The 26,188-nt window shown below is 37.1% G+C and overlaps 1 protein-coding gene across 18 annotated transcripts in view; it reads right to left on the reverse strand.

Moving 5' to 3' along the window:
- Window positions 1-26,188, reverse strand: part of STK33 (serine/threonine kinase 33) — a 184,331-nt gene that overhangs the window by 14,785 nt on the left and 143,358 nt on the right. For all 18 annotated transcript variants that reach the window (XM_036930987.2, XM_057507332.1, XM_057507331.1 and 15 more), the window contains one exon: window positions 15,735-15,941. In XM_036930987.2, the coding sequence (XP_036786882.2) occupies window positions 15,735-15,941 (207 nt within the window). The remainder of the gene's footprint in view (window positions 1-15,734; window positions 15,942-26,188) is intronic.

Below are 26,188 nucleotides of genomic sequence, written 5' to 3' on the forward strand. Positions count from 1 at the left end.
TCATGAATTTGTGTAACAAGCTTTCTCTTCTTTATTCTTTAAATATTTGGAGGAATTAATCAGTGAAATCATTTGGGAATGATGTTTTCTTTATTGGAAAATTCTTATTATGATTCAATTTTTAAAATAAATATAGAAATATTCAGATTTTCTATTTTTTATCTGTTTTGGTATTGGAATTTTTCATATAAAATTTCCGATTTATTGGCCTTAAGTAATTCACAATATCCTCATTTTTAACCATTTCCATCCTACTTTTGTTGGGAGGGTGCTCAATTTGATATTCTTTTCTTAGCTTAATAAGATGAAAGCTTAGATATCATTATTATTACTATTGCTTTAAATAGTCAACATTCTTTACTATTTACTCTCGCCAATGCCCTTCATACATTCCTGCAGTTCAGTTCTTCCAGCTGGGATCATTTTCTTTTACCTTGAAAATTTTCTTTTCTTTTAGTATTTTTTATACTAAGCTATGCTGATAAATTCATCTTTTACATACTTGAAAACATTTTTTTTTAATTTTTGAAGGAAATTATAACTAGATGTGGACCTCCCAAGTTGTCAGGTTTTTTGTTTTGTTTTGTTTTGCAGTTAGCACTTCAACAATGTCATTCCATTATCTTCTGGCTTCCGTTATTTCTGTTGATATATCAAATGTTGCTCCTTGACAATGTGTCCCCAGATGCTAATTCTCTTTCTCTGGCCTAAATAATTAGAGGGCAGAATTCAAAGCAACCACAGATACCATAAAGTACTGAGGGAACTCCTGAAATAAGACAACCAGAGAAGGGGTATCTTAAATTCTGCCCATATAAAGATAAATGAACTCACCTAATATTTGAACAATTGGCTAAGAGAAAATTTGCAGTTTGCATTCAACCAACTAAATGCCTGCTAAAATAGAAATACTGGCACATTTTGGAGGAAAAAAGTTGAATCCTGAGTTGGCACAACATAACATTACCAATGTCCTGGATACAATACAAAATTATTCAACAAAAATAATAATCAATAGAGACAGACCCTGAGATGACCCTGATGTTAGAATTAAAAAACAAGGATTTTAAAGAATTTATCATAATTTTTATCAAGATATAAAGGAAAATATTCTTTGAGGAATAAAGGAGATCTCAGTAGAGAAACAGAAATAACAAAAATGAATCAAATGGAAATTTTAGAATAAAATATAATATCTGAAATTAAACATTGACCAGATAGGTTTAATAGGAAAGTGGAGATAACAGAGGAAAGAATAAATCTGAAAATAGATCAATAGTATGTATTCAATTAAAAGAATAGATTGGAAAAAATGAATACAGGCTTAGAGACCTATAGGACAATATCAAACAGTCCAACATGTAAATAATTACAATCTCGGAAAAAAAATAAGTAAAAAAATAATGACAAAATTTCCCAAACTTGGAAAAAGATACAGACTTAGAGATTCAAGAAGTTCAGCAAACATCAAGCAGAGTAACTGTGAAGAATATGCCTATCAATACCATGGTCAAACTGCTGAAACCAAAGATAGAGAGAAAATCTTGAAAACATTCAAAGTGACACATTATATATAAGGAAAGAACATTTTAAATTACCAATGACTTTGTGTCAGAGAAAATGGAAGCCAGAGGGGGTTTTAGAGTATAGAACAAAAAGCCTGCAAAATCAGAATTCTGTATGTAAACAGAGAAAATACCCTTCAAAAATTAAGACAAAATAAAAACATTTTAGATAAAAGAAAACTTAGAGAATTCATCACTAGCAGACATGTAATACAAGAAATGCAAATGATGTTCATCAGCTAAAGGAAGTGGTATCAGATGGAAACCTGGACATCAGAAATGGTAAATATCTGAGCAAATATAAAAGGCAACTTTTTCTCTTAATTTCTTGGAAATACATATGACTGTTTAAAGCAAAAATTAAAAGATTCTTCCATGGAGTTAATAATTATGATGTAAATATATGTGACGAGTATAGATTGAAGGCAGGATAAGAGGTGGAGAGACCCAGATTACACATTTAGAATTGAAGCAATATTTGTTAAAACCCAACCCAATGGGTCGGTTTGCCATAGATAAAAGATATATATAGCATATCCTAATAGTTAGAGACCCTAAGGAGAGCTGAGTAAAAGCCAGACTTGGGAGAACAGGGAAATGATTTGAAAAGATTCATTAATATATTCCCCCTTCAAGTACAGAGGTCTGGCTAAGCTGTGGTAAAGCCTAACTTTACACAAAAGCTTCCAGTGGGAGTAGAAGTAGGGACAAAAGCCCTGTTTATAGAAGCCTACAAATCCAAACTAGCATCTGGCATTGCAAACAGCATTAGACCAACGAATAACAGGTCAAGATTCCTGTTCACACAATTAATTAATTGTACCTGTATTGATCAGCTATTTGCTGCAGTAAATGTTACTGTATCCGGGAGGTCCCCACGATCACACCCAGGTTCCATGATTCACTAGCAGGCCTTACAGGACTCAGCAGATAGTTGTACTCATCGCTATAGCTTATTACAGTGAAAGGATGGAAAGCACAACTGGCAAAAAGAAAAGGCATTGAGGCAAAGCCCAATGGCAACCAGGCTCAAGCTTCCAAGGACTCTTTCCCAGGAGCCATTCAAGATGAACTTTATTACCCCACGAAATTTGTGACAACACATGTGAAATGTTGCCAACTAGGGAAGCTCTTAGAGACTCAATGCCCAGGGTTTTTACTGGGAGATGGTCATGTAGGCACCCTCTGCCTAACATCTACAAAAATCTGAGACTCCCAGTAGGAAAGCAGGTGTTCAGCATAAACCATATTGTTTACACAAACAGTTTAAGTGCAATGAATCATTATTATCAGTTAATGGTAGCAACTGTCCTGAAATCTAAGTTCCCAGAAGCCAGCCAAGAAGCAACCTTGTAAATAAGCCTTTTCATGGATAGCAGTTTAGGCCCACTTACATTAACCCCTTTTTTTTTTTTGTATCATTAATCTACAATTACATGAAGAACATTGTTTACTAGGCTCCACACTTCACAAAGTTCCCCCCACATACCCCTTCACAGTCACTGTCCATCAGCGTAGTAAGATGCTGTAAAATCACTACTTGTCTTCTCTGGGTTGCACAGCCCTCCCCGTGCCCCCTCCAGTATACATGCTAATCGTAATGCCCCCTTTCTTTTCCCGGCCCTTATCCCTCCCTTCCCACCCCTCCTCCCCAGTCCCTTTCCCTTTGGTAACTGTTAGTCCATTCTTGGGTTCTGTGATTCTGCTGCTGTTTCGTTCCTTCAGTTTTCCTTTGTTCTTATACTCCACATATGAGTGAAATCATTTGGTACTTGTCTTTCTCCGCCTGGCTTACTTCACTGAGCATAATACCCTCTAGCTCCATCCATGTTGTTGCAAATGGTAGGATCTGTTTTTTTCTTATGGCTGAGTAACATTCCATTGTGTATATGTACTACATCTTCTTTATCCATTCATCTACTGATGGACATTTAGGTTGCTTCCATATCTTGGCTATTGTAAATAGTGCAGTGATAAACATAGGGGTGCATCTGTCTTTTTCAAACTGGAGTGCTGCGTTCTTAGGGTAAATTCCTAGAAGTGGAATTCCTGGGTCAAATGGTATTTCTATTTTGAGCATTTTGAGGAACCTCCATACTGCTTTCCACAATGGTTGAACTAATTTACATTCCCACCAGCAGTGTAGGAGGGTTCCCCTTTCTCCACAACCTCACCAACATTTGTTGTTGTTTGTCTTTTTGATGATGGCCATCCTAACTGGTTTGAGGTGATATCTCATTGTGGTTTTAATTTGCATTTCTCTAATGATTAGCAATGTGGAGCATCTTTTCATGTGTCTGTTGGCCATCTGAATTTCTTCTTTAGAGAACTGTCTATTCAGCTCCTCTGCCCATTTCTTAATTGGATTATTTGCTTTTTCTTTGTTGAGGTGCATGAGCTCTTTATATATTTTGGATGTCAATCCTTTATTGGATCTGTCATTTATGAATATATTCTCCCATACTGTAGGATACCTTTTTGTTCTATTGATGGTGTCCTTTGCTGTACAGAAGCTTTTTAGCTTGATATAGTCCCACTTGTTCATTTTTGCTGGATATGTTCAAGAAGAGGTCAGTCATGTTTATGTCCATGAGATTTTTGCCTATGTTTTTTTCTAAGAGTTTTATGGTTTCATGACTTACATTCAGGTCTTTGATCCATTTTGAATTTACTTTTGTGTATGGGGTTAGACAGTGATCCAGTTTCATTCTCTTACATGTAGCTGTCCAGTTTTGCCAACACCATCTGTTGAAGAGACTGTCATTTCCCCATTGTATGTCCACGGCTCCTTTATCATATATTAATTGGCCATATATGTTTGGGTTAATGTTTGGAGTCTCCTCTATTCTGTTCCACTGGTCTGTGGCTCTGTTCTTGTGCCAGTACCAAATTGTCTTGGTTACTGTGGCTTTGTAGTAGAGCTTGAAGTTGGGGAGCGAGATCCCTCCAACTTTATTCTTCCTTCTCAGGATTGCTTTGGCTATTCGGGGTCTTTGGTGGTTCCATACGAATTTTTGAACTATTTGTTCCAGTTCATTGAAGAATGCTGTTGGTAATTTCACAGGGATTGCATTGAATCTGCATATTGCTTTGGGCAGGATGGCCATTTTCATGATATTAATTCTTCCTAGCCAGGAGCATGGGATGAGTTTCCATTTATTAGTGCCCTCTTTAATTTCTCTTAAGAGTGTCTTGTAGTTTTAAGGGTATAGGTCTTTCACTTCCTTGGTTAGGTTTATTCCTAGGTATTTTATTCTTTTTGATGCTATTGTGAATGGAATCGTTTTCCTGATTTCTCTTTCTATTATTTCATTGTTAGTGTATAGGAAAGCCTCAGATTTTTGTGTGTTAATTTTGTATCCTGCAACTTTGCTGAATTCCAATATTAGTTCTAGTAGTTTTGGAGTGGAGTCTTTAGGGTTTTTTATGTACAATATCATGTCATCTGCAAATAGTGACAGTTTGACTTCTTCTTTACCAATCTGGATTCTTTGTATTTCTTTGTTTTGTCTAACTGCCATGGCTAGGACCTCCAGTACTATGTTGAATAACAGTGAGGAGAGTGGGCATCCCTGTCTTGTTCCCGATCTCAGAGGAAAAGCTTTCAGCTTCTCGCTGTTCAGTATGATGTTAGCTGTGGGTTTATCATACATGGCTTTTATTATGTTGAGGTACTTGCCCTCATGCCCATTTTGTTGAGAGTTTTTATCATGAATGGATGTTGAATTTTGTTGAATGCTTTTTCAGCATCTATGGAGATGATCATGTGGTTTTTGTCCTTCTTTTTGTTGATGTGGTGGTGTGGGACCCCTGGAAGGTTAGCTTGACCCCTGCCTCCATTTTGTGTCCCCGATCTTGAATAACTATGTGCCTCCATTTTGTGTCCACCATCTTGAATAGCTGTGTCCCCTACATGACCCCTGCCTCCATGTTGTCTTCCATTTTGAATAACTATGTGCCTCCATTTTGTGTCTTCCATCTTGAATAACTATATGCCTCCATTTTGTGTCCCCCATTTTGAATAATTATGTGCCTCCATTTTGTGTCTGCCATCTTGAATAAACTAGTTTCCCCCTCAAGTGATGCCCAATTTCCAAAAGTATAAAAGCAAAAAAGAAACTTTGTTCAGGGTTTCAGACCGAGTCCTGTGTTTTGACGGGCCACTGGGACCCTAGTTCGAACTAGCAATAAAGAACTGTTTTGTTCTTATATCTCGCGACTGAGGCTGGTGACTGCGGCTCCACACTGGGAACTCAAGGAAACAGGGCACAACATTTGGGGGTTCATCTGGGATCTCGGTGAGGAGCAGCAGCCCCAACTGCTGGGTAAGGTCTTTATTGAATATGAAAAGTGATTAGTCACGCCAGCCGCAGGCTGGCTGGAATAGAGGAGGCAGAAATCTTTCCGTAGGACCTGCCTCCATCTGGTTCAGGGCAACGTAAGGCCGGGGCCGGCGAGTGCGCTGGGAGGCAGTTGACCCAGGAGGCAGAAGTCCTTCCGCAGGACCTGCCTCTGTCTGGTACAGGGCAACGTAAGACCGGGGCTGGCGGACGTGCCAGGAGGCTGTTGCAGGCTCAGGACCGTAGTGAATGGTTCATGGGTCTCTGGGGTCAGTCTTCTCTAGAGAGAAGAGTAACTGGAAGATATAACTGTCAGACTTCTGGAAGGATTTGTTTTTTGGCTGGTTTTGTTAGTCTTATTGTCCTAAATTGTGTTGTCATTATTTACTTTTGTTAGTCATATTGTCCGGTTTTGTGTTGTCGTTGTTGTCTGGCCAGTTCTGACTTTTACCCTCTATCACTCTTACTCTCATAGCCATCATCCAACTATGGGGCAAGGGCAATCTTCGCCACTGACCCTCATGACTGACCATTTTTATGATTTCAGAACCGAGGCTCGTAATCTCAGTTTGGAAGTCTGGAAGAGCAAAGTCATAACCTTTTGTTCCACAGAATGACCCACCTTCGGTGTGAGATGACCCTGAGAGGTATCTTTCACCCTCTCTGAGATTCAGGCAGTTCAAGAAAGAGTCATGAACCTAGGGCCCGGAGGCCACCCCGACCAGGTCCCCTACATACTCACCTGGCAGTACCTTGTTAAGAACCCCCCCTCACTGGCTAAAACCTTTTCTCTTTCCACCCGCTCCCGCGGCACCTACTCCCCCGGGGCCACCACCCTCAGCAGTCCAAGCCATGGTAACATCCACCTCAGGCAACAAGAAGCCAGCAGGCTCCAAGGTCCTCTCAGAGTCAGCCCCCTATCCTAGTGCCCTTGATTTGGAGGCCAAAGCAGTCCAACCCACTGCACCAGCGTTACCGCCTCTCCCTCCCCCATATCTGCGGGCCGGCAGTCTGCCTCCGAAGGAAGAAGCCGGCTCCACAGCAGAAGAGCATGTCCATCATCAGGAGAAGGACTAGCAAAAAGAGAGGGAGAGTACCGAGAGAACCGGAATTGGTACGAAGGACCAACTGACTGCAGACCCATAGTGGGACAAGAATGCCCACTCAGGCACAAAAGAAAAAGGGGGGAATGTGGGACCCCTGGAAGGTTAGCTTGACCCCCGCCTCCATTTTGTGTCCCCCATCTTGAATAACTATGTGCCTCCATTTTGTGTCCGCCATCTTGAATAGCTGTGTCCCCTACATGACCCCTGCCTCCATGTTGTGTCTTCCATTTTGAATAACTATGTGCCTCCATTTTGTGTCCCCCATTTTGAATAACTATGTGCCTCCACTTTGTGTCTTCCATCTTGAATAACTATGTGCCTCCATTTTGTATCCGCCATCTTGAATAACTAGTTTCCCGCTCAAGTGATGCCCAATTTCCAAAAGTATAAAAGCAAAAAAGAAACTTTGTTCAGGGTCTCAGACTGAGTCCTGTGTTTTGATGGGCCACTGAGACCCTAGTTCGAACTAGCAATAAAGAGCTGTTTTGTTCTTATATCTCGTGACTGAGGCTGGTGACTGCGGCTCCACAGGGGTACTCAAGGAAACGGGGCACAACAGTGGACGATGTTAATGGATTTTCTAATGTTGTACCATCCTTGCATCCCTGGGATGAATCCCACTTGGTCATGGTGTATGATCCTCTTGATGTATTTTTGAATTCGTTTTGCTAATATTTTGTTGAGTATTTTTGCATCTATGTTCATCAGGTATATTGGTCTGTAGTTTTCTTTTTTGGTGGGGCCTTTGCCTCGTTTAGGTATTAGGGTGATGCTGGCTTCATAGAATGAGTTTGGGAGTATTCCCTCCTCTTCTGTTTTTTGGAAAACTTTAAGAAGAATGCGTATTATGTCTTCTCTGTATGTCTGATAAAATTCCGAGGTAAATCCATCTGGCCCGGGGGTTTTGTTCTTGGGTAGTTTTTTTTATTACAGCTTCAATTTCTTTGCTGGTAATTGGTCTGTTTAGATTTTCTGTTTCTTTTTGAGTCAGTCTTGGAAGGTTGTATTTTTCTAGGAAGTTGTCCATTTCTCCTAGGTTTTCCAGCTTGTTAGCATATAGGTTTTCATAGTATTCTCAAATAATTCTTTGTATTTTTGTGGGGTCTACTGTGATTTTTCCTTTCTCGTTTCTGATTCTGTTGATGTGTGTTGACTCTCTTTTTCTCTTCATAAGTCTGGCTAGAGGCTTATCTATTTTGTTTATTTTCTCAAAGAACCAGCTCTTGGTTTCATTGATTTTTGCTATTGTTTTATTCTTCTCAATTTTATTTATTTCTTCTCTGATCTTCATTTTGTCCCTCCTTCTGCTGATTTTAGGCCTCATTTGTCCTTATTTTTCCAATTTTGATAATTGTGACATTAGACTATTCATTTGGGATTGTTCTTCCTTCTTTAAATATGCCTGTACTGCTATATACTTTCCTCTTAAGACTGCTTTTGCTGTGTCCCACAGAAGTTGGGGCTTTGTGTTGTTGTTGTCATTTGTTTCCATATATTGCTGGATCTCCATTTTAATTTGGTCATTGATCCATTGATTATTTAGGAGCATGTTGTTAAGCCTCCATGTGTTTGTGAGCCTTTTTCCTTTCTTTGTACAGTTTATTTCTAGTTTTATGCCTTTGTGGTCTGAAAAGTTGGTTGGTAGGATTTCAATCTTTTGGAATTTACTGAGGCTCTTTTTTCTGGCCTAGTATGTGGTCTATTCTGGAGAATGTTCCATGTCCACTTGAGAAGAATGTATATTCTGTTGCTTTTGGATGTAGAGTTCTATAGATGTCTATTAGGTCCATCTGCTCTACTGTGTTGTTCAGTGCTTCCGTGTCCTTACTTATTTTCTGCCCGGTGGATCTATCCTTTGGGGTGAGTGGTGTGTTGAAGTCTCCCAAAATGAATGCATTGCATTCTATTTCCTCCTTTAATTCTGTTAGTATTTGTTTCACATATATTGGTGCTCCGTATTGGGTGCATATATGTTTATAATGGTTATATCCTCTTGTTGAACTGAGCCCTTTATCATTATGTAATGTCCTTCTTTACTCTTGTTACTTTCTTTGTTTTGAAGTCTGTTTTGTCTGATACTAGTATTGCAACACCTGCTTTTTTCTCCCTGTTGTTTGCATGAAATATCTTTTTCCATCCCTTCACTTTTAATCTGTGCATGTCTTTGGGTTTGAGGTGAGTCTCTTGTAAGAAGCATATAGATGGGTCTTGCTTTTTTATCCATTCTATTACTCTGTGTCTTTTGATTGGTGCAAGCAGTCCATTTACATTTAGGGTGATTATTGAAAGGTATGTACTTACTGCCATTGCAGGCTTTAGATTTGTGGTTACCAAAGGTTCAATGTTAGCTTCTTTACTACCTTACTGTCTAACTTAACTCACTTATTGAGCTCTTATAAACACAGTCTGATGATTATTTCTCTCCCTCCTTATTCCTCCTCCTCCATTCTTCATATGTTGGGTGTTTTGTTCTGTGCTCTTTTTAGGAGTGCTCCCATCTAGAGCAGTCCCTCTAAAATACCCTGTAGAGGTGCTTTGTGGGAGGCAAATTCCCTCAACTTTTGCTTGTCTGGGAATTGTTTAATCCCTCCTTCATATTTAAATGATATTCGTGCTGGATACAGTAGTCTTGGTTCGAGGCCCTTCTGTTTCATTGCATTAAGTATATCATGCCATTCTCTTCTGGCCTGTAGGGTTTCTGTTGAGAAGTCTGATGATAGCCTGATGGGTTTTCCTTTGTAGGTGACCTTTTTTCTCTCTGGCTGCCTTTAATACTCTGTCCTTGTCCTCCTTGATCTTTGCCATTTTAATTATTATGTGTCTTGGTGTTGTCCTCTTTGGGTCCCTTCTGTTAGGCATTTTGTGTGCTTCCATAGTCTGAGCGACTACTTCCTCCCCAAGTTTGGGGAAGTTCTCAGCAATGATTTCTTCAAATACACTTTCTATCCCTTTTTTCTCTCTTCTTCTTCTGGTACCCCTATAATGCGGATATTGTTCCTTTTGGATTGGTCACACAGTTCTCAATATTGTTTCATTCCTGGAGGTCCTTTTATCTGTCTCTGCATCAGCTTCTATGCATTCCTGTTCTCTGGTTTCTATTCCATCAATGGCCTCTTGCATCTTATCCATTCTGCCTATAAATCCTTCTAGAGATTGTTTCATTTCTGTAATCTCCCTCCGGACATCATCCCTTAGCTCTTGTATATTTCTCTGCAGCTCTGTCAGCATGTTTATGATTTTTATTTTGAATTCTTTTTCAGGGAGACTGGTTAGGTCTGTCTCTGCAGATCCTCTCTCAGGGGTTGTCTGAACTATTTTGGACTGGACTAAATTTTTTTGCCTTTTCATGGTGATAGTGGTGGCTGTAGGCAGGTTGCGGGTGTGTCAGCTGGGAGAAGAAAGTCCTTTCCTGCTTGCTGGATGCCTTGCCCTTCTCCGCTGCCTGTGTTGGTTACCCACACTCCTGGAGCAGCCACCAGGTTAGTCCCCTAAGCTGCTGTGGGTGGGGTGTCTGTCAGAGCAGCTCGGAGCCCTGCGGGGAGTGACAGGCATGCCACGTGCACTCCTTTGCGATAGCGGCTCCTCTGCCAGGCAGATGTGTGCCAGCATCGGCCTTTGGGTCTGGCCCAGGTGGCTGTGCATCAGGCTGGGATTCCAGTCAGCTGCTGGGAGTGTGGCTGCTCCCTCTGGCACTGCTGCAGGTTCACGCAGGCGTCTCCCGTGCCCGTCTGGCGCCACCACCACTGGCACACACGGGCTGCTCCCGGGTTACTCGGTTGCCGCCGCTGCAGGCTTGTGTGGACCTCTCCTGGGCTCCTCTGGTGCTGCTGCCGCCGGCGCGCACGGGCCGCTCCCGGTCCCCTCTGGTGCCACCAGTGCACACAGGCTGCTCCAGGTCCCCTCCGATGCCACCGCCCCCAGCACGTGCTGCCACTCTCCCACTACTGGACCAGTGTGTTGGGGTCCGTGCCAGTTGTAGGAACAACTGGCAGGCTGCTTAGTGCTGTGAGGGGCTTCAGAGCTGCGCTGCCGCCCAGGGGGTTAGGGCGCCTAACGTTCCCCAGGATTCCCAGCTGCTGGCTAAGTGTGCTGGGGCGACTTCGTCCAGGTGTGGGATCTCTGCCTCTTTAAGACTTGCAAAAAGTGCTCGCTTTTCTTTTGTCTCAGGGGCACTGGTTGCAGGGACCTGCCTGCAGGTTTTGCTTTTCTGTTTCTCTAATATCCAGTACCCTGTGCACCTTTTGTCTGTGCTCTGGGTGTGGATTTCTAGAGCTGTTTGTTTAGCAGTCCTGGGCTTTCACTCCCTCCCTGTTCCGACTCCTTTCTTCCTGCTGGGTTCTGGGGTGGGGGGAGCATTCGGGTCCCGCCTGGCCGCGGCTTGTATCTTACCCCCTTCGTGTGATGTTGAGTTCTTGCAGATGTATATGTATCCTGGCTGTTGTACTGCATCCACTGGTGTCTCTTTTAGGAATAGTTGTATTTATTGTATTTTCATAAATATATATGTTTTGGGGAGGAGATTTCCACTGAACTACTCATGCCGCCATATTCCCGTGATCCCCATGACTCCATTTTCACGTTAACTCTTTTCTGTACACATACACATAACAAACAACTACAAAAGTCTCAGCATCTTATAACATTAAATATTAATTTTTCTTTATTAGCTGTAGGACTTGGCTGTACTAAGCTAAATTTCAGGCTTTGTATTAGGTTCTGCTCCACAGATCTTCGTAATTGCAGGAACTGTGGCTCCCTGCAGGCATCTTCTCCTCATGGCAGGTGGCAGAGATACAAGAGACCAAGCTAAACCATGCAAACACTTTAAGGGTCTCTGTTTACATCATGCCTCATAAACTTTCATCAGCCAAAGTAAGCCATATAGCTAAGACCAACATTCATGGTGTGAGAAAAAATCCTGCATCCACTTCAGTAATGAGAACTGCAAAGGCATGTAGCAAAGGGTGTGAATGTGAAATCCCTTAGAGGGGGGGATTAAATAAATGGGGAAAACAATCCAATCTACCACAGTACCCTAGATTGGCAGGGTTACCTTATCACCTTTGACAATGATATTTGTTACTTTGCTCATTAGTTATTCCCACATCTATACTCAAAGGAGGCTTTTCAGGAAAAACTTGCAATTTTGGTAATATTCTATGCAAGTTCTTTAGCAATATAATGATAAAATTAGTAATAGCTAATATTAATGAGTGTTTACCATATATCAAGAGTGTTATGTGCATGATTTCACTTAGCCTTTTGTTGATACCATTATTATTCCCATTTTACAGGTAAGAAAACAGAGACCTAGAGATTTGCCAAAGGTCATAAAGCTTGTTAGCAGTGAAGCCAAGATTTAAATCCAGGCAGCCTAGATCTGGAACTTCTGCTTTTACCATTATGGTATTTTAGGTGCAGTGCTTGGGCACATATTCCAGATTGTAATGCTTCAATATTGAAGTACAAAAGTATACCAAAGTTGTGGAAGAACCACCAAATTTGATATGATTCACGTGGGCTCAGAGAGCTAACATTTCAATGGTCAATAAAGAGTATTTTTATACTACTCAACTAAAATACCAAGAAAACCTGACTTTTCTCATAAAAACATATCAACAAACCACAGTTCAACCATTTAGTTTCAATGTTATTTAAATTCAAACACTTCTTGTCTTTCAAACTGCTACATGAATATATTTCATTGATCAAAATAATTTTTTCAGTTTCTAAGCCACCTTGCCTTTCTACCTCCTAGACTAGAATAAGTATGTGCTATATGTACTATCTCCTACAATACAAGGGGAGGCCATGTTTTCAGTCAAGAAAAATGATCACAAAAGAAAATAACTGCAAAAACTTTCCAGTTTATTTAAACAAGTGTATTCAAGACGATGTCCAATAAATAATAACTGAGAAGTTTATCCTTAATTAAGAAGAATTCTCCAATGCAAATATACTTCTATTACATGCAGAGTTTCTAGCCCCTCCCTCCATGGTTGTGGGGAGATGCATTTTAATTACAGACATTCATTTCTCTTCAGTTGTTTCTGAGCTTAATGAATAATGAAAGTACCATTCCATTTACCAGAATCACTAAGGCCCTAATGTTAAGAGGCATGCTCCTGCAATAAGCACTGGTCTGCCAAGTTTCTCATCTAAAGATGAATAAATGCTGTTGTAGGAGTTAAAGTCTTGGGGTCTGTCTGACAGAGTATATTAAGAACCCACAGATGAAATTTAGAGAGTTACTAATAACATAAAACATTATCTAGATGTACTCAGGGTACAAAACACGACACACATGGGAGAAACATTCTTATCCTCAAAGAACATGATTACCTAAAATAGGCTAGAAATGGAAATGAGAAGAAAAAAAAGACATTGCCAAATGCCAACTTTTTGTAAATAATTTTGAAAAAGTGTAGTGATACCTTAGTCCAAACATGGACAATGAGGATGCAGACTGTATTTTTCCATGATGTCCAGGGCATTTGGAACTAATGGACAGTTACTCAGGGAAAGAGGAAGGTGCTTAGTTCAAGTGTTTTTGTTTTTAACAAATCCTCTTTCTTTGCTAATTTTCTAAGAGCTCTGACACTTCTCTAAAAAGTGTGAATACCCCAGCTTATAAGAAATACAAAATCAGGAGCTGTAAATGGATTTATGACATTCTCCAGAAAAGAGAACAATGATACAATAGAAAGTAGGGACTGCTAGTAGATTTCCATTTAAATTAAAGCCAAATTTCAAGTATTTTAGTGGAAAAAAAATTTCCTTAATTTAGTAGGTATAAATTATTTATATTATCACATCAAATTGTCCATATAATCTGTCTTTTAACAAACAAAATTTTTCCCATGGGAAATATTCCAATATTCATAGAATAATTTTAATAAAATTAAATTTTCATTCTTAAGAATATTAATTACTATATGAATCTCATGTGGACTTGAGTAAATGGCCAATCCTATTCTCAGTTATTATTTTAGAACTTTATGCTCCACTATTTATTGTTAATGAAGATTTGAAAGAAGTAATTTCTTAACATAAACTCAACTTCAGTATAATTAATAAAGTAACTTATTTATTTATAAAAACCCATGAAAAAACTAATATGTCAAATGCATGAGATGACTTTCTTTTAATGGGTAATCCTTTTTAGAAAAATTCTAAAACAAGTTAAGGTATTCTTCACAAGATACAGTGGCCAAAAACTAAGCATGAGAAAGTTCCTTAGAGGACATGTAGAGAAAACTCCTACCCATCTTTCAGGAATTCCTGCACCAGCATTTATAACAGGTAGCTTTCCAGAAGTGCTTGAATACATCCAATGATTGGGAGGTGCGGTTTACTATCTATGGTCTGGCCTGTTCTGCTGCAGGTCAGCTCTGATTGGGGGAGAGTTCTTCTGTTGATGAGTAGAAATCTATACTTTCAAAATTTCAACTTGTGTTTAGTTCTAGTACATGTGAACATAAAATGCCAAGTCTCTATTAGAAAAATCTTCCAATTACGTTCAATAAAGAAACACAAACATGGGCTTATAGGATATTGTTTTTAACAAGAACAGAAAAGGCACACAGCTGCTGTGCATTGCTAACAGACTGGAGAGGACAAAGGGAATTCAATAAATTTATGTTTATGTTATGGTAAAGTATGGTTATTTCAATATATCTGAATCATTAAATATTAAGCTTAATATCTAGGCATTTGTTATTAAATAGAATGAGGTTTCCAACCACTACATTAAAATCAACCAGTAGATCACTCTACTAGGTTTCTTTCTGCAAGTTTCTAACAAAGTCTCAGCATGTAAGGGTATAGACCAGAAATGCTGCATCTTCCTAGGTGTGGCCCCCATTTCCCCTCAGTACCTCTCTCCTATCTCTAGGCTTCAGTGAAAGGAAAGGAAAAGTAGCAACTCCTCTGGAGAAGGCTGGGCTGCCCACAGGAGAATACAGCCGCAGCTGGCAGGATACTCAATCGTTAAAGAACTACTAAAATACATACACTAGATTTCAAGACAAGAAAGAGAACAAACATACAGAAAAAATTTTCACAAACACAAAAACAAAAGAAACAAAAGAAAAAAGGGTTTGGGTAAATTGTCAGGATATACAGTTAGTAGAACACAATCTGGAATTAAAATATTACTAAATTGTATTCATCAAGAAGAATACAACTATAGTCAGATTTAAACAAGTAACTGGATAATGTAATAACTATTTTTTTAGGTAATACACACACCTATTACAAACTGGATAGCCTGGTAAAGTACAAAAACTATTAATTTTGACCCATGGACCAAATCTGGCACCACCACTTGGTTTTGTAAATAAAGTTTCTCTGGAACATGGCCAGGCTCCTTCATTAGTTGTGCATGCCTATTTTTGTGCTATGACATCAGAGTTGAGAAGTGACAGAGACTATGATGGTCCATAAAGCCTAAAATATTTACTATCTGTTCCTTCACAGGAAAAGTTTGTAGACTCCTGCCCTCTGTAATCCTGCAACTTAAAATCGACATGTAGGCCACATTGCTAAATCCTGACAGTCTCAAGAGAGAAAAGAACTTTGCTTTATCATGCAACTCCTTTGTTACAAACCAACAACAAAAAAGACAAGAGAGGCAAACAATGTTCCAAGTGTTGTGAGGGTATCTGAAAGTTAGGAGAAATGAAACACTTGTTCTTCCTACTTATTTTGTTGGCTCTTCCTACCTGTATTTCCTCCTCTTCATCCGAAGTGCTGTTGACATTGAGGATATTTCTACTGGGTCTGCTTGGCTGGTGACCTTTCACATTTTCTTGAATGGGCCCATAGTTCATTTCAACTGCTGTGTTTTCCTCATCACTTTCTGGGTTATTTTTCCATTCTTTCATCATTTCTAACACATTAGTTGCTCTTGCCGAAGAAAGTGTATTTCCCTAAAATTAACAATGAACTTTTGATGTTATAACAGTTTGGAAAATTGAAAAGATTCTTACACCTTTTAGTAATATACTTTCCCAAATCCAGTAAGTCAAATGGATATATTATGATGATGAATAAATGGCAAAACTTCTGATGCCCTTTGGAGTACCTGCTCTATGCTGACATGGCTCATACCTCTTGACTAATATAATTTACAGTATGTCAAAGTTTAGGTGGGAAATATTCAAGTTTGAAACAACAATGCAGCGTGCTGCTGCAAAAGACACTGGACAGGGCAATTCCTTGGAATCTAATCACCCCCTTATAGTGCTGTTCTTAGAAAAAGAACAGGGAAGCTGAAGGCATGAAAGAAGTTGCCCAAAGTCCAGTGGGCTCAACACCAAGGGCAAACCTATTTAACATCAAGTGTCTAGGTAAAAAGTCTAAATTCAGTTTATTAGTCAAATGCCATGTCCAAGAATATAGATGTTTGATTTGAAAGCCTTTAGTTGATTGGAAGATTTAAATAAAATGTGATCATTTGATTATAACTGATTTATATGCATTGTTTTTTACCCCAGATATGACTATACCATACCAAAACTGACCATTTTATATTAACTGTATTTTTCTCAAATACAATAACCCATTTAATGCTAAGAAATACATGAATGTAGTCTCAAATGGCTTATTCTAGACTAGGTATGGCTTAAATATTTTTGCTTCTCAGGCTAGTGGAGAAAGTGTGGACAAGAAGTTTGCATATTTAGATTAAAATGGGAAGTTCAGGTATGAGTACAGCTACGGATGGAGTGATTCTAAATTAATTTGGTGTGTGGATGGACTGAAGCATTAGCATGAGTCACACAGAATACTATGAGACAGGACACTTTTAAGGGCAGCCATCTGAGAATTCATAGAGTTTAATGTATTTGTGGTTAAGGATATAGATAAACATGTCATGCCTCATAGTAAGTAATAACTTACTTACGTAAGTTATTTGGTTTATAACTAAATGATAATGGTAATAACTAATGATAATAACTAAATGAGGATCATTATGCAATTAATGCCCTGTGGATCTTCTATGTCATCCTGTTTAAAAGTTCTATATTATTACTACTTTCATAGCATCCTACTTTTGGTTACACTCATGTATCCTCTACCCATTTACTCTCAGAATGCACTCACCACATACCTTCTGCCAAGCCATAGCCTACATTTCCTTGAAGGCTCAATTTGAGAGTCATCTCTGTCAAGTACCCCAGAATTTCAAAAGATATTGTCAATTTAAACTCAAATGAAGCACAGAGGCTCAGAAACCATAAAAGAGTTGAAATCGTTTAGAATGCAGGTAGTCTTTGTGCTCTCATATGAATGAGTTCTGATTGCCAGGGCTGTCAATAGCCCTGCTTTGTCCCCATGATCCATCTAGCGTCTGTTATAACTTCCTGGCTTCATCCTGACCTTTAACCCTACTTTTTAAATAATCACAGTATCCAAGCTCCTGGGATGCTAGTATACACAACTTTGCCTCAACTTGCTTTCTTTCACTAGCAGACAGAGACAATCAGACATATCTATGTCTGTAATCTCAGTCTTTGATTGCACTTCCCTGATAAATTCTCCACAAGTTAACTCTTTAGATACTATAGTAGTCACTGATGCTGTTCAACCAACATTCCTTTCTTCTAGGCATGGTAGAATTTTGCTTTTCTATCTCTTTTGGAACATGATCATGTGACTTGTTTTGGCCAGTGAAATGTGATTAGAAATGGTTATGTATCACTTGTTCACTTACATACAATGAATCAACCATGTTTTAATTGCAGCTTTTATTCTCTTGCTTGAGGGCTTCAGGAGAGGCCTCTAGTCAACTATTCATGGTAAGCAGGGCCACCATGCCATAGGCTCAGCTCTGTGACCTAGGTCTAACATTGAATTGGTCCCTTCAATTAAACTCTAAGAGATAGCATGCAATTTATCATGTTCCCAATTCCTGCTTTAGTAACTACAGAAGCACAGAGATGGAGCCTCCCTCTGCTTGAGTCCTTGAGTGAGGACAAAGTAGCAAAGTTTCCTCCCCTCCTCCCAGACAATGTGTGATGAAAGGCATCAAAAGAACTGAGAATCGGGGGTCATTTGTTACCACAGGATAATCTAACCTACCCAGATACATACAGCAAATTAAGCACTTACGTTCTGTAAGTCACCTTCAAAAAGCCTTAAAAAGAGTGAGTGCACTGAACCCAGCATCCCCAACAAAAGTATAATTATTATAGAAATCATATCTAATCAGTACCACGGGTTAGCCCATTTATTTAGGCAGTTCTTGCTTTGCACAGTCCTTATCCGCATGAATTTCAGCCATCATGGCTAAGTACTCTAAGTCCCCCAACACACAGTTAAAATTTCAGTCATCATGGTACATTAACTATAAGAGCATAAAGTTCAAACTTCACTGCTAGCTCTTCAATCCACAATCACTATGTGAATTACAGATGAGCATCATGACCAATGACCAATTCTGTCACCTCTCTCACAGTCTGCTGGTGACTGGACACCATGCATCTGCTATTCAGTTCACACACAGACAGCGGAGAGTGCAGTTGTGCTGTTTCCTTGTCTCCCAGGGAATCTACCACCAAAGATGAAAGTGCAGCAAAGAAATGAAATGCCGGAAGTGAAATCTGAATCAAATGTAAATGGAGTAACAGAAGAAATAGCTGTGCATGGGAATGTTGACACTGCTGCTAAGAGAACTTAGTGATAGTAAGCTTACAAACATAAATGAGGAAAGTGGTTGTGACAGAAAGGAGGAAGATGCCCTAGAGAAAGTGATGCCCACAAAAAACTTGACATTAGAGAATTTTCAGAGATGTTTTGTGATATTGAAAGCACAAAGGAGTTGGAAGTTGACCCAAACTTAGAAAACAGTATAACAATTGGCCACAGCATACAAAAGATGCTCCCATCTGTATTGTAAGTTATGAGACAGGAAGAAGAAGGAAGCACTGTTTAACCTAATCTGGGTAAGTTTTTTATTAAAAATAAGACACTTTCATTTTTGATATTTCTTGTTTTCAATTACAGTACACTAAAAAAATATTAGTTTTACTTCTATTTCATTCTCTCTGTATTTACAACCAACAGAGTTTCTAATGTTTAACAGAAAATTCTGAAGGTCAAGGGACAATCATAATTTTTCCCATTGATTATTAAGATCACTTTGCAGTTTCAACCTGCATTATTTTTATAGTCCTGAACTACTGTGAAAAGCAAAGATGGCCTGTATTATCTTGAATCTGTATCTCCAGCAACCTTTCAAATGCTTCATTCATACATACATACTCCCAAGAACTTGATGACTGACACTCTATATGCCTAAAGTAGAATGCCTTTTTACTCAAAGAAATGATGCTACTTCTCATTCCAGTGAGATTGTGGAGAAGACCAATGAATCTAGAATAGGAACATTATCCCCTCAATAATACTCCAAAGTTTTAGCTTTTTGCTTCCTATATTCATTTATGATATCAAACAGGGCACAAATGGTAGTATCAATTCCAGAGTTCCCCAGTCCAGCCAGTAACTTACTAGACTACCTCCTTCTTGCTTGCTAGCAGTTAGAGGAAGAACTGCCTCAAATGCTTGGACTGACCAATGAATAAGTGGCCCACAGTCTGTGCCATGATCCTTCTAGGTTGAACAAGAATTACAAATGAACCAAACAAACGAAAATGGGTAGAATTGTTAGGGCAGTCACTGTAGATTGTATGTCACCTCACCATCAGACCACTAACCCCCGAACTTCCTTTATTAGCTGTACTCAAGGGTCAGACAATGAGCAGCAACTACAGAGCAGCAAATGGCAAGAAGGGAGCAATAACAGGCTGACAATGAGGCAACCACAAGTAGAAAACCAAGATTTTCATGAGTAAATTTCTACTTGTTTAACTAACAGTTGAGATTATTTTGAAAAACTGGAAAAATGAACACTCATGGAGAAACACGGTCAAATACTAAGATTTGGATTTAATATCAGAGAGGTCCCACAAATGGAGACCCAAACATATCTCAGCTAACAAAATTTGGCTTTTCAAGGATAGTGCCATTAGTATTTTGTAAACAACAGGTGTTTTTTTAATGAATGAATGAATGATAGGTATAAGCTGGAGATGGTATGAAACATTAAATCAGCAAAGCTAAAAGGAAATACTCTGGGATTTTATCTTATAGTCATCACTTTCTACTTTTTATAAATGGTTAGAACTCTTCATTTTGTAATGTTCCCAGGAATAAAATAGAATCAATGGAAAAAAGGAATAGTCACTCTATAAATAAACATAAAAGGAGGCTCAACTTCACAAAATTAGTAAAACCCAAATCAAAATGAGATGTCAATTTTTCACCTAATAGATTAGACATAAATTTAGTTATAATAATACTCTGTGTTGGTGAGCTGTGTTGAAATAGGCTTTCTCATTTACTTACCTTTTATGGGAGGGTAATATAGCAATAACATATCAAAATATATAATGTACATGCTCTCTGACCAGTCACTCCACAGTTAAGAATTTATCCGACAGATACACTGACACAGTATGCAAATGTATACCTACAAGAACATTTGCTGCGTCACTGTAATAGAATAGACCTGAAACAATTTAGATGTTCCATATTCATAGGGGATAACTTACAAAACAATAGTATATCCACTGTTTGGGATACAATGCTCCTTTCTTAAAAATAAGGAAACCTTTCCAAGATATATTAGATGAAAAAGAACTGTTTGCATAATATGAATCCATTTGTGTATTTACATAAAAATACAAAACATGTTTTTGAAAGAATACTTACAAACTTAACAATGGTTATCTTTATTTAGTTATCTTTATTTAGAGGGAATAAGGGAAAGGAGGGAGAAAATTATTTTTCCTGTTTTGTTTATGACTTAAATCACCATGGGTAATCTCAACTATTACTTTTATATGACTAATAATTAATGCACATTACAGTTGGAAAAGAAAGAATGTAAGTTGCAGATACTCACAAAGGATTGATAATACCCAGTAAAATCACCAAACATGTCCTAATGCATCTCAGCAAGCTCACAGCAATAGTGTATCAACGTGGTACTGACTATTGAAGTAAGCAACTGTGTGCCACTCTAAAATTTTTCCTAACAATGTCATCTCAGTGATTTTTTTTTTTTACAATTATACTAACTATGTGGGTAGATAAGGTTGGTGTTGATATTCCTATTCTTCAGGAGGAAAGAGCCTGAATTTATGAATTATCATTATTCCAGAAGTACGTTTCCAATTGCCTACGAAGAGTTTCTAGGTAGAGGTGGTGCTGAGTCTTCAATAGTGTATTGTGTATTTACAAGTTGCTAAGAGAGTAGATTTGAAAAGATCCATCACATTAAAAGAATTGTAATTATGTGAGGTGATGGACGTATTAACTAAAATTACTGTAGTAATCATTTTGCAATATATATATATATACCAAAGCATTATGTTATACACCTTACATTTATATGATGTTGTATGTCAATTTTATCTCAAAAAGCTGGAAAAATAAAAACTAACTTAATATATTCTAAACCAACATTCTTCAAACTGAGATATATGTACACCTGGCTATGCATGAAGACTTTCCAAGAGATGTGTGGGCAGGATAGTTTGCAGGGAATCAATTTCAAGATTCTGAGTTTCAATGATCTATTATTTTTACTTGCTTGAGCAAGGATCTGCAGTAATCCTTTCCATGTTCTTTTTGATAATCAGCTTTTCCAATGCTTCTTATTGTACATATATTTGTGTGTGTGTAACAGAATGCTCATATCTAGAATATATAATGAAGTTCTACACATCGATAAGTAAAAGGTATGAAACCAAATAGAAAAATTGGGAAAAAACTTGAACAGGCATTTCATAAAAGAAGATATACAAAAAGCCAATAAGTATAAATAAAGTAAAGGTGACCAATTTCATTTGCTATTCAGGAAATGCAGATTAATCACAATGAGACATCATTACATATCTATCAGAGTTAAAAATATTGACAATAACAAGCACTGGAGAGGATGGGAGCAAGACTAAAATCCTCACACATTGCTGGTGAGTGGTACCACCACTTTGGAAAAGTGAACAAAGGAACTTTCTGAAGGTGGCTGGAAATGTTCTGTATCTTGTTCTGGTGGTAGTTATGCAAATGCATACATATATAAAAATTCATCAGATGATACACTTAAAATATATGTATTTCATAGTAAACAAAGTATATCTTAACAAAACTATGATTAATTTCAAAATAAATTCCAAAGTTTCATAGCTATTACTTCATGTAACTTAACCATTTTCAGTGCTATGAAATATTCCATTTAGATGAAATCATAAGTTATTCATTCTCCAGTCAAGGACATTCGGGTTGATTCTAGGTTTTTGCCCCTGTATACACTTCTATTAAACACTGCATATGTGTCGTAGTATACATATGCAAGAGTTCCTCTTAGGTATATTCTTAGGAGTGAAATTTCTTGATTGTAGATTAACTACAAATGATTAACTTTATAAAATAGTATCAGTCCCCTTTTCCAAAGTAGTTGTATCAATTAATACTCTCAGCAATGATTAAGAGATAATTTTAATCCACATCCTTTCTAACACCTGGTATTGTCAGACTTATTAATTTTTGGTTAATCTTACTGAGTTCCTGATTTGTATTTTCTTGTTTAATAATGCCATTGAACATCTTGTCACATATTCATAAAGTAAATGTAGGTCCTTGTGTAGGTCCTTCACAAAATTTTTTGTGAAATGCCTAGTCCTGTTTTTTGCCCATTTTCAACAAAGAGGTTGTCCTCTTTGTATTGATTTGTAAGAGTTATCTAAATTTCATGATATTAATCCTTTGCTGATTATTTGGGTTATAAAAGCCTTCTCCCAGCAGTAAACTATCTTTTTCTAAGCTGTCATTTTATGAAGAAAAGTACTGAAGATTAATGTTAAGTCAAATTTCTCTCTCATTTCTTTTGTATTAGCACCTTTGTTACTTTGCCATAAAATCCTTTCCTACACACTCCAAGATTAAACAAATTTTCACCTACATTTTCCACTAAAAGTTTCAAAGTTTTAGTTTTTAATACTTAAGTCCTTAATTCATTTGGAGTTGATTTTTGTCTGTGGTGTGAGATAAGAGCCCAATTTTATTTTTATCATATGGAATAACCATTATTCAAGCTCCATTTATTGAATAGTCTCTCATTTTCCCACTGATCTGCTATAATACACTATCATAAAAGTTCCAGATACACATAGATATGTTTCTGCACCCTCTCTTTTATTCTATTGGCCAATTTGCTTATTGATGCAGGACAACCAAGATGTGCTAATATAGATTCATCAGTCTTAATATTTGGTAGTACATAACATTCAGAAATGTCTTGGCTATTTTTTACCCTTTAAATTTCCATATAAATTTTAGGGTCAGGAAAACTTGTGAGATTTTGATTGGATCTGCATTGAATATGTTCATCAATACAGATAAATTAATTTTCATGAGTAAGTCTCTTGAGCTATAATAATAGTGTATCTTTACATTTAAATCTTTTTCAATTTTTTCCAACAAAATTCCACAGTTTTCCCATCGTATAAATTTATGTTGGATTTATTTGTAGATATTCTGATATTCTATATTCTTGGATTTTTTTTACATGTTTTCATTTTTATTACATATTCTATTCTTAGTTGCTAGTGAATAGAAATACAATTGAACTTTGTATATCAATTTTTTGCCAACTTTAAGACAGAATATAACATTGTATAAGTTTAAGGTATACAATGTATTGACTTGATACACTTATATATTGATATATATCAATCTTAATTTCAGTTACTTTACTCAGCTCTATTTTTTCTAATAATTTGTTTGCATATTACTATAAATAATAAAAACTTTACTTCTCCTTTCCAATTCTCATGTTTTTAATTTCTTTTCCTTGCCTTAAGTTGGCTAAGATCAATAATGTTGGAAAAAAATATTAAAAGCAATATACTTGGCTAGCTTTTTATCTTAAAGGAAATGCTTCTCACATTTCCTGTTTAGAATGATATTTGTTGTAGTCTTTTATGAGGTTAAGGTAGTTTCCTTCTATTCCTAATTAAATTATGAATGAAGGTTGTCTTATTGCACGTGTTTCCTTTGAAATGATCATAACCTTTTTCTCCTTCAATATATCAATGTAGGAATTTATAATTTTTCTGAAATGAAGCCATCATTGTATTTTTATGAAAAATATAACCTGGTCATGATATATTATCTTTTTATATACATGATTGGATACATTTGCTAATATTTTTTTAAAGTTTTTCCATCTGTAAGTGAATGTAAGTGAAATGGACCACTTTTTATAGGTTTGGTTTCTACTGGTCTAGTTTTGTTATACTAGTGTATACAGAGCTATACTAGTGTGGGTAAAATTGTAATATTTCCAGAATACCTTGCCTGGCTTTAGTACATCTACCATATCAATAGGCATTCACAGGTGGAAAGAAGTATGGCTTTAGTGCATTTGCATCATTCCTCAGGGGTGGAGAGAAATTAATCTCCATATCAATGGGTAATTACCTGGGCAACAGAGGGCTTATCTGTACCTGAGAGGTAAGGGGGAGGGCAGGTTTGCTTCTGCTGGAGCAGGAAAGAGAGCCGGCCTGGGACTGCAGCTTGTGAGCAATAAACGGATTTTAAACTTTATTTCTCCCTTGACTGACTTCAGTTTTTACCCCAGGATTTCCTCTCCCTGGACTTACAACTAGACTCAGAATAAATTAGGAAAAATGTATTTATAACTTCTGGGGGTGGGAGGAGAGTTACAAATATGATATGAAAGTTTGGTAGAACTAATCTGTAAAATCATGTGGGTCTAGTATTTTCCTTGTGAAAAATTTTAAACTACTTCTCAATTCTTTAATTATAGGACAATTCAACTTTTCTATTTATTCTAGAGGCAGTTTTATGAAGCTGTATTTTTCTAGGAAAAGGAAATTTTGTTCATTTTGCTCGTTTTCAAATTTATTAGTATATACTTATTGGAATTCCCTTATATTTTCTTATCTTTTTAATCTATATCCTTTTTCTCTGCCTTATCCTTGTCATATTACCTTTTTCATATGTAATATTATTTTTGTCTTCTCTACTTCTTTCGTGATTATTTTGCTAAAGAGTTATCTATTTGTTGATTTTTTTCAAAGAATCAAATACTGGTCTTAATCTTCTCTGTTCTACTTTTGATTTCTATTTAGTTTATTTTCACTCTTAGTTTTATGTTTCCTTTACTTTATTTGGATATATTCTGTAGGGAATTTTTCCCTGAAATTTTAAATTGGATATGTAGTTCATTTTTAATTTTCCTTCTTGTCTAATGTTAATATTTTAGGCTATATACTTCTTCTAATACATTATACTGCATCCCACAAGTTTTGACATGTTGTATTTTCATTACTATTCAGTTTCAGGAATTAAAATTTTTTTCTCATTTGTATTTATTAACTCATGTTTCCACACATATGCAGATAGTTAATCTTACTGATACTAACTTTTACTTAATTGTGTAGTGTCAGAGAACATGATCTATGTGAAAATGACTGACTTGTTTGCTTCATAGCCTAGTACAGAGTCAATTTCAGTAAATGTGCCATATGTGCTAAGAAAAATGTGTATTCTCTAATTTTGGGGGTACAGAATTGTATATGTGTCCACTAGGATAAGCTTGTTAATTGTGTTAAAATCTCTATACCTTTGTTTTTGTTTTTGTTTGCTTCATATATCAATAATTGAGAAAAGTACATGAAAATTTCTCATTTTGATAGTGAATTTATAATTTCTCCATGTAATTTTGCCAATTTTTAATGTATTTTTGATGTTACATATTTTTTGAGGTGGTATTTTTGAGGTTGCATACCTGTTTAAAATTATTATATAATCTGTTTGAATTGAACTTTTATCATTATAAAGTAACCTCTTCTAATGGTGACTTGTTTGTGTTAAGGTATATTTAACTGATATCAAGTCAGCTATACAGGTTTTCTTTGGTTAGGGTTTGCCTAGTATATCCTTTTCCAGTCTTTTTATTTCAATATTTTTGTCTCCTTATGCTTCAAATATGTTTCTTGTAAATACAATTAGCTAGATTTTTAAAAATTTGAGCTGACAATATGCCTTTTAATGGATATTTCTAACCCGTTAACTTGTAGTT

The sequence above is a fragment of the Manis pentadactyla genome, chromosome 9 (assembly GCF_030020395.1).
Source record: "Manis pentadactyla isolate mManPen7 chromosome 9, mManPen7.hap1, whole genome shotgun sequence".
In the NCBI taxonomy this organism is placed as follows: Eukaryota; Metazoa; Chordata; class Mammalia; order Pholidota; family Manidae; genus Manis; species Manis pentadactyla.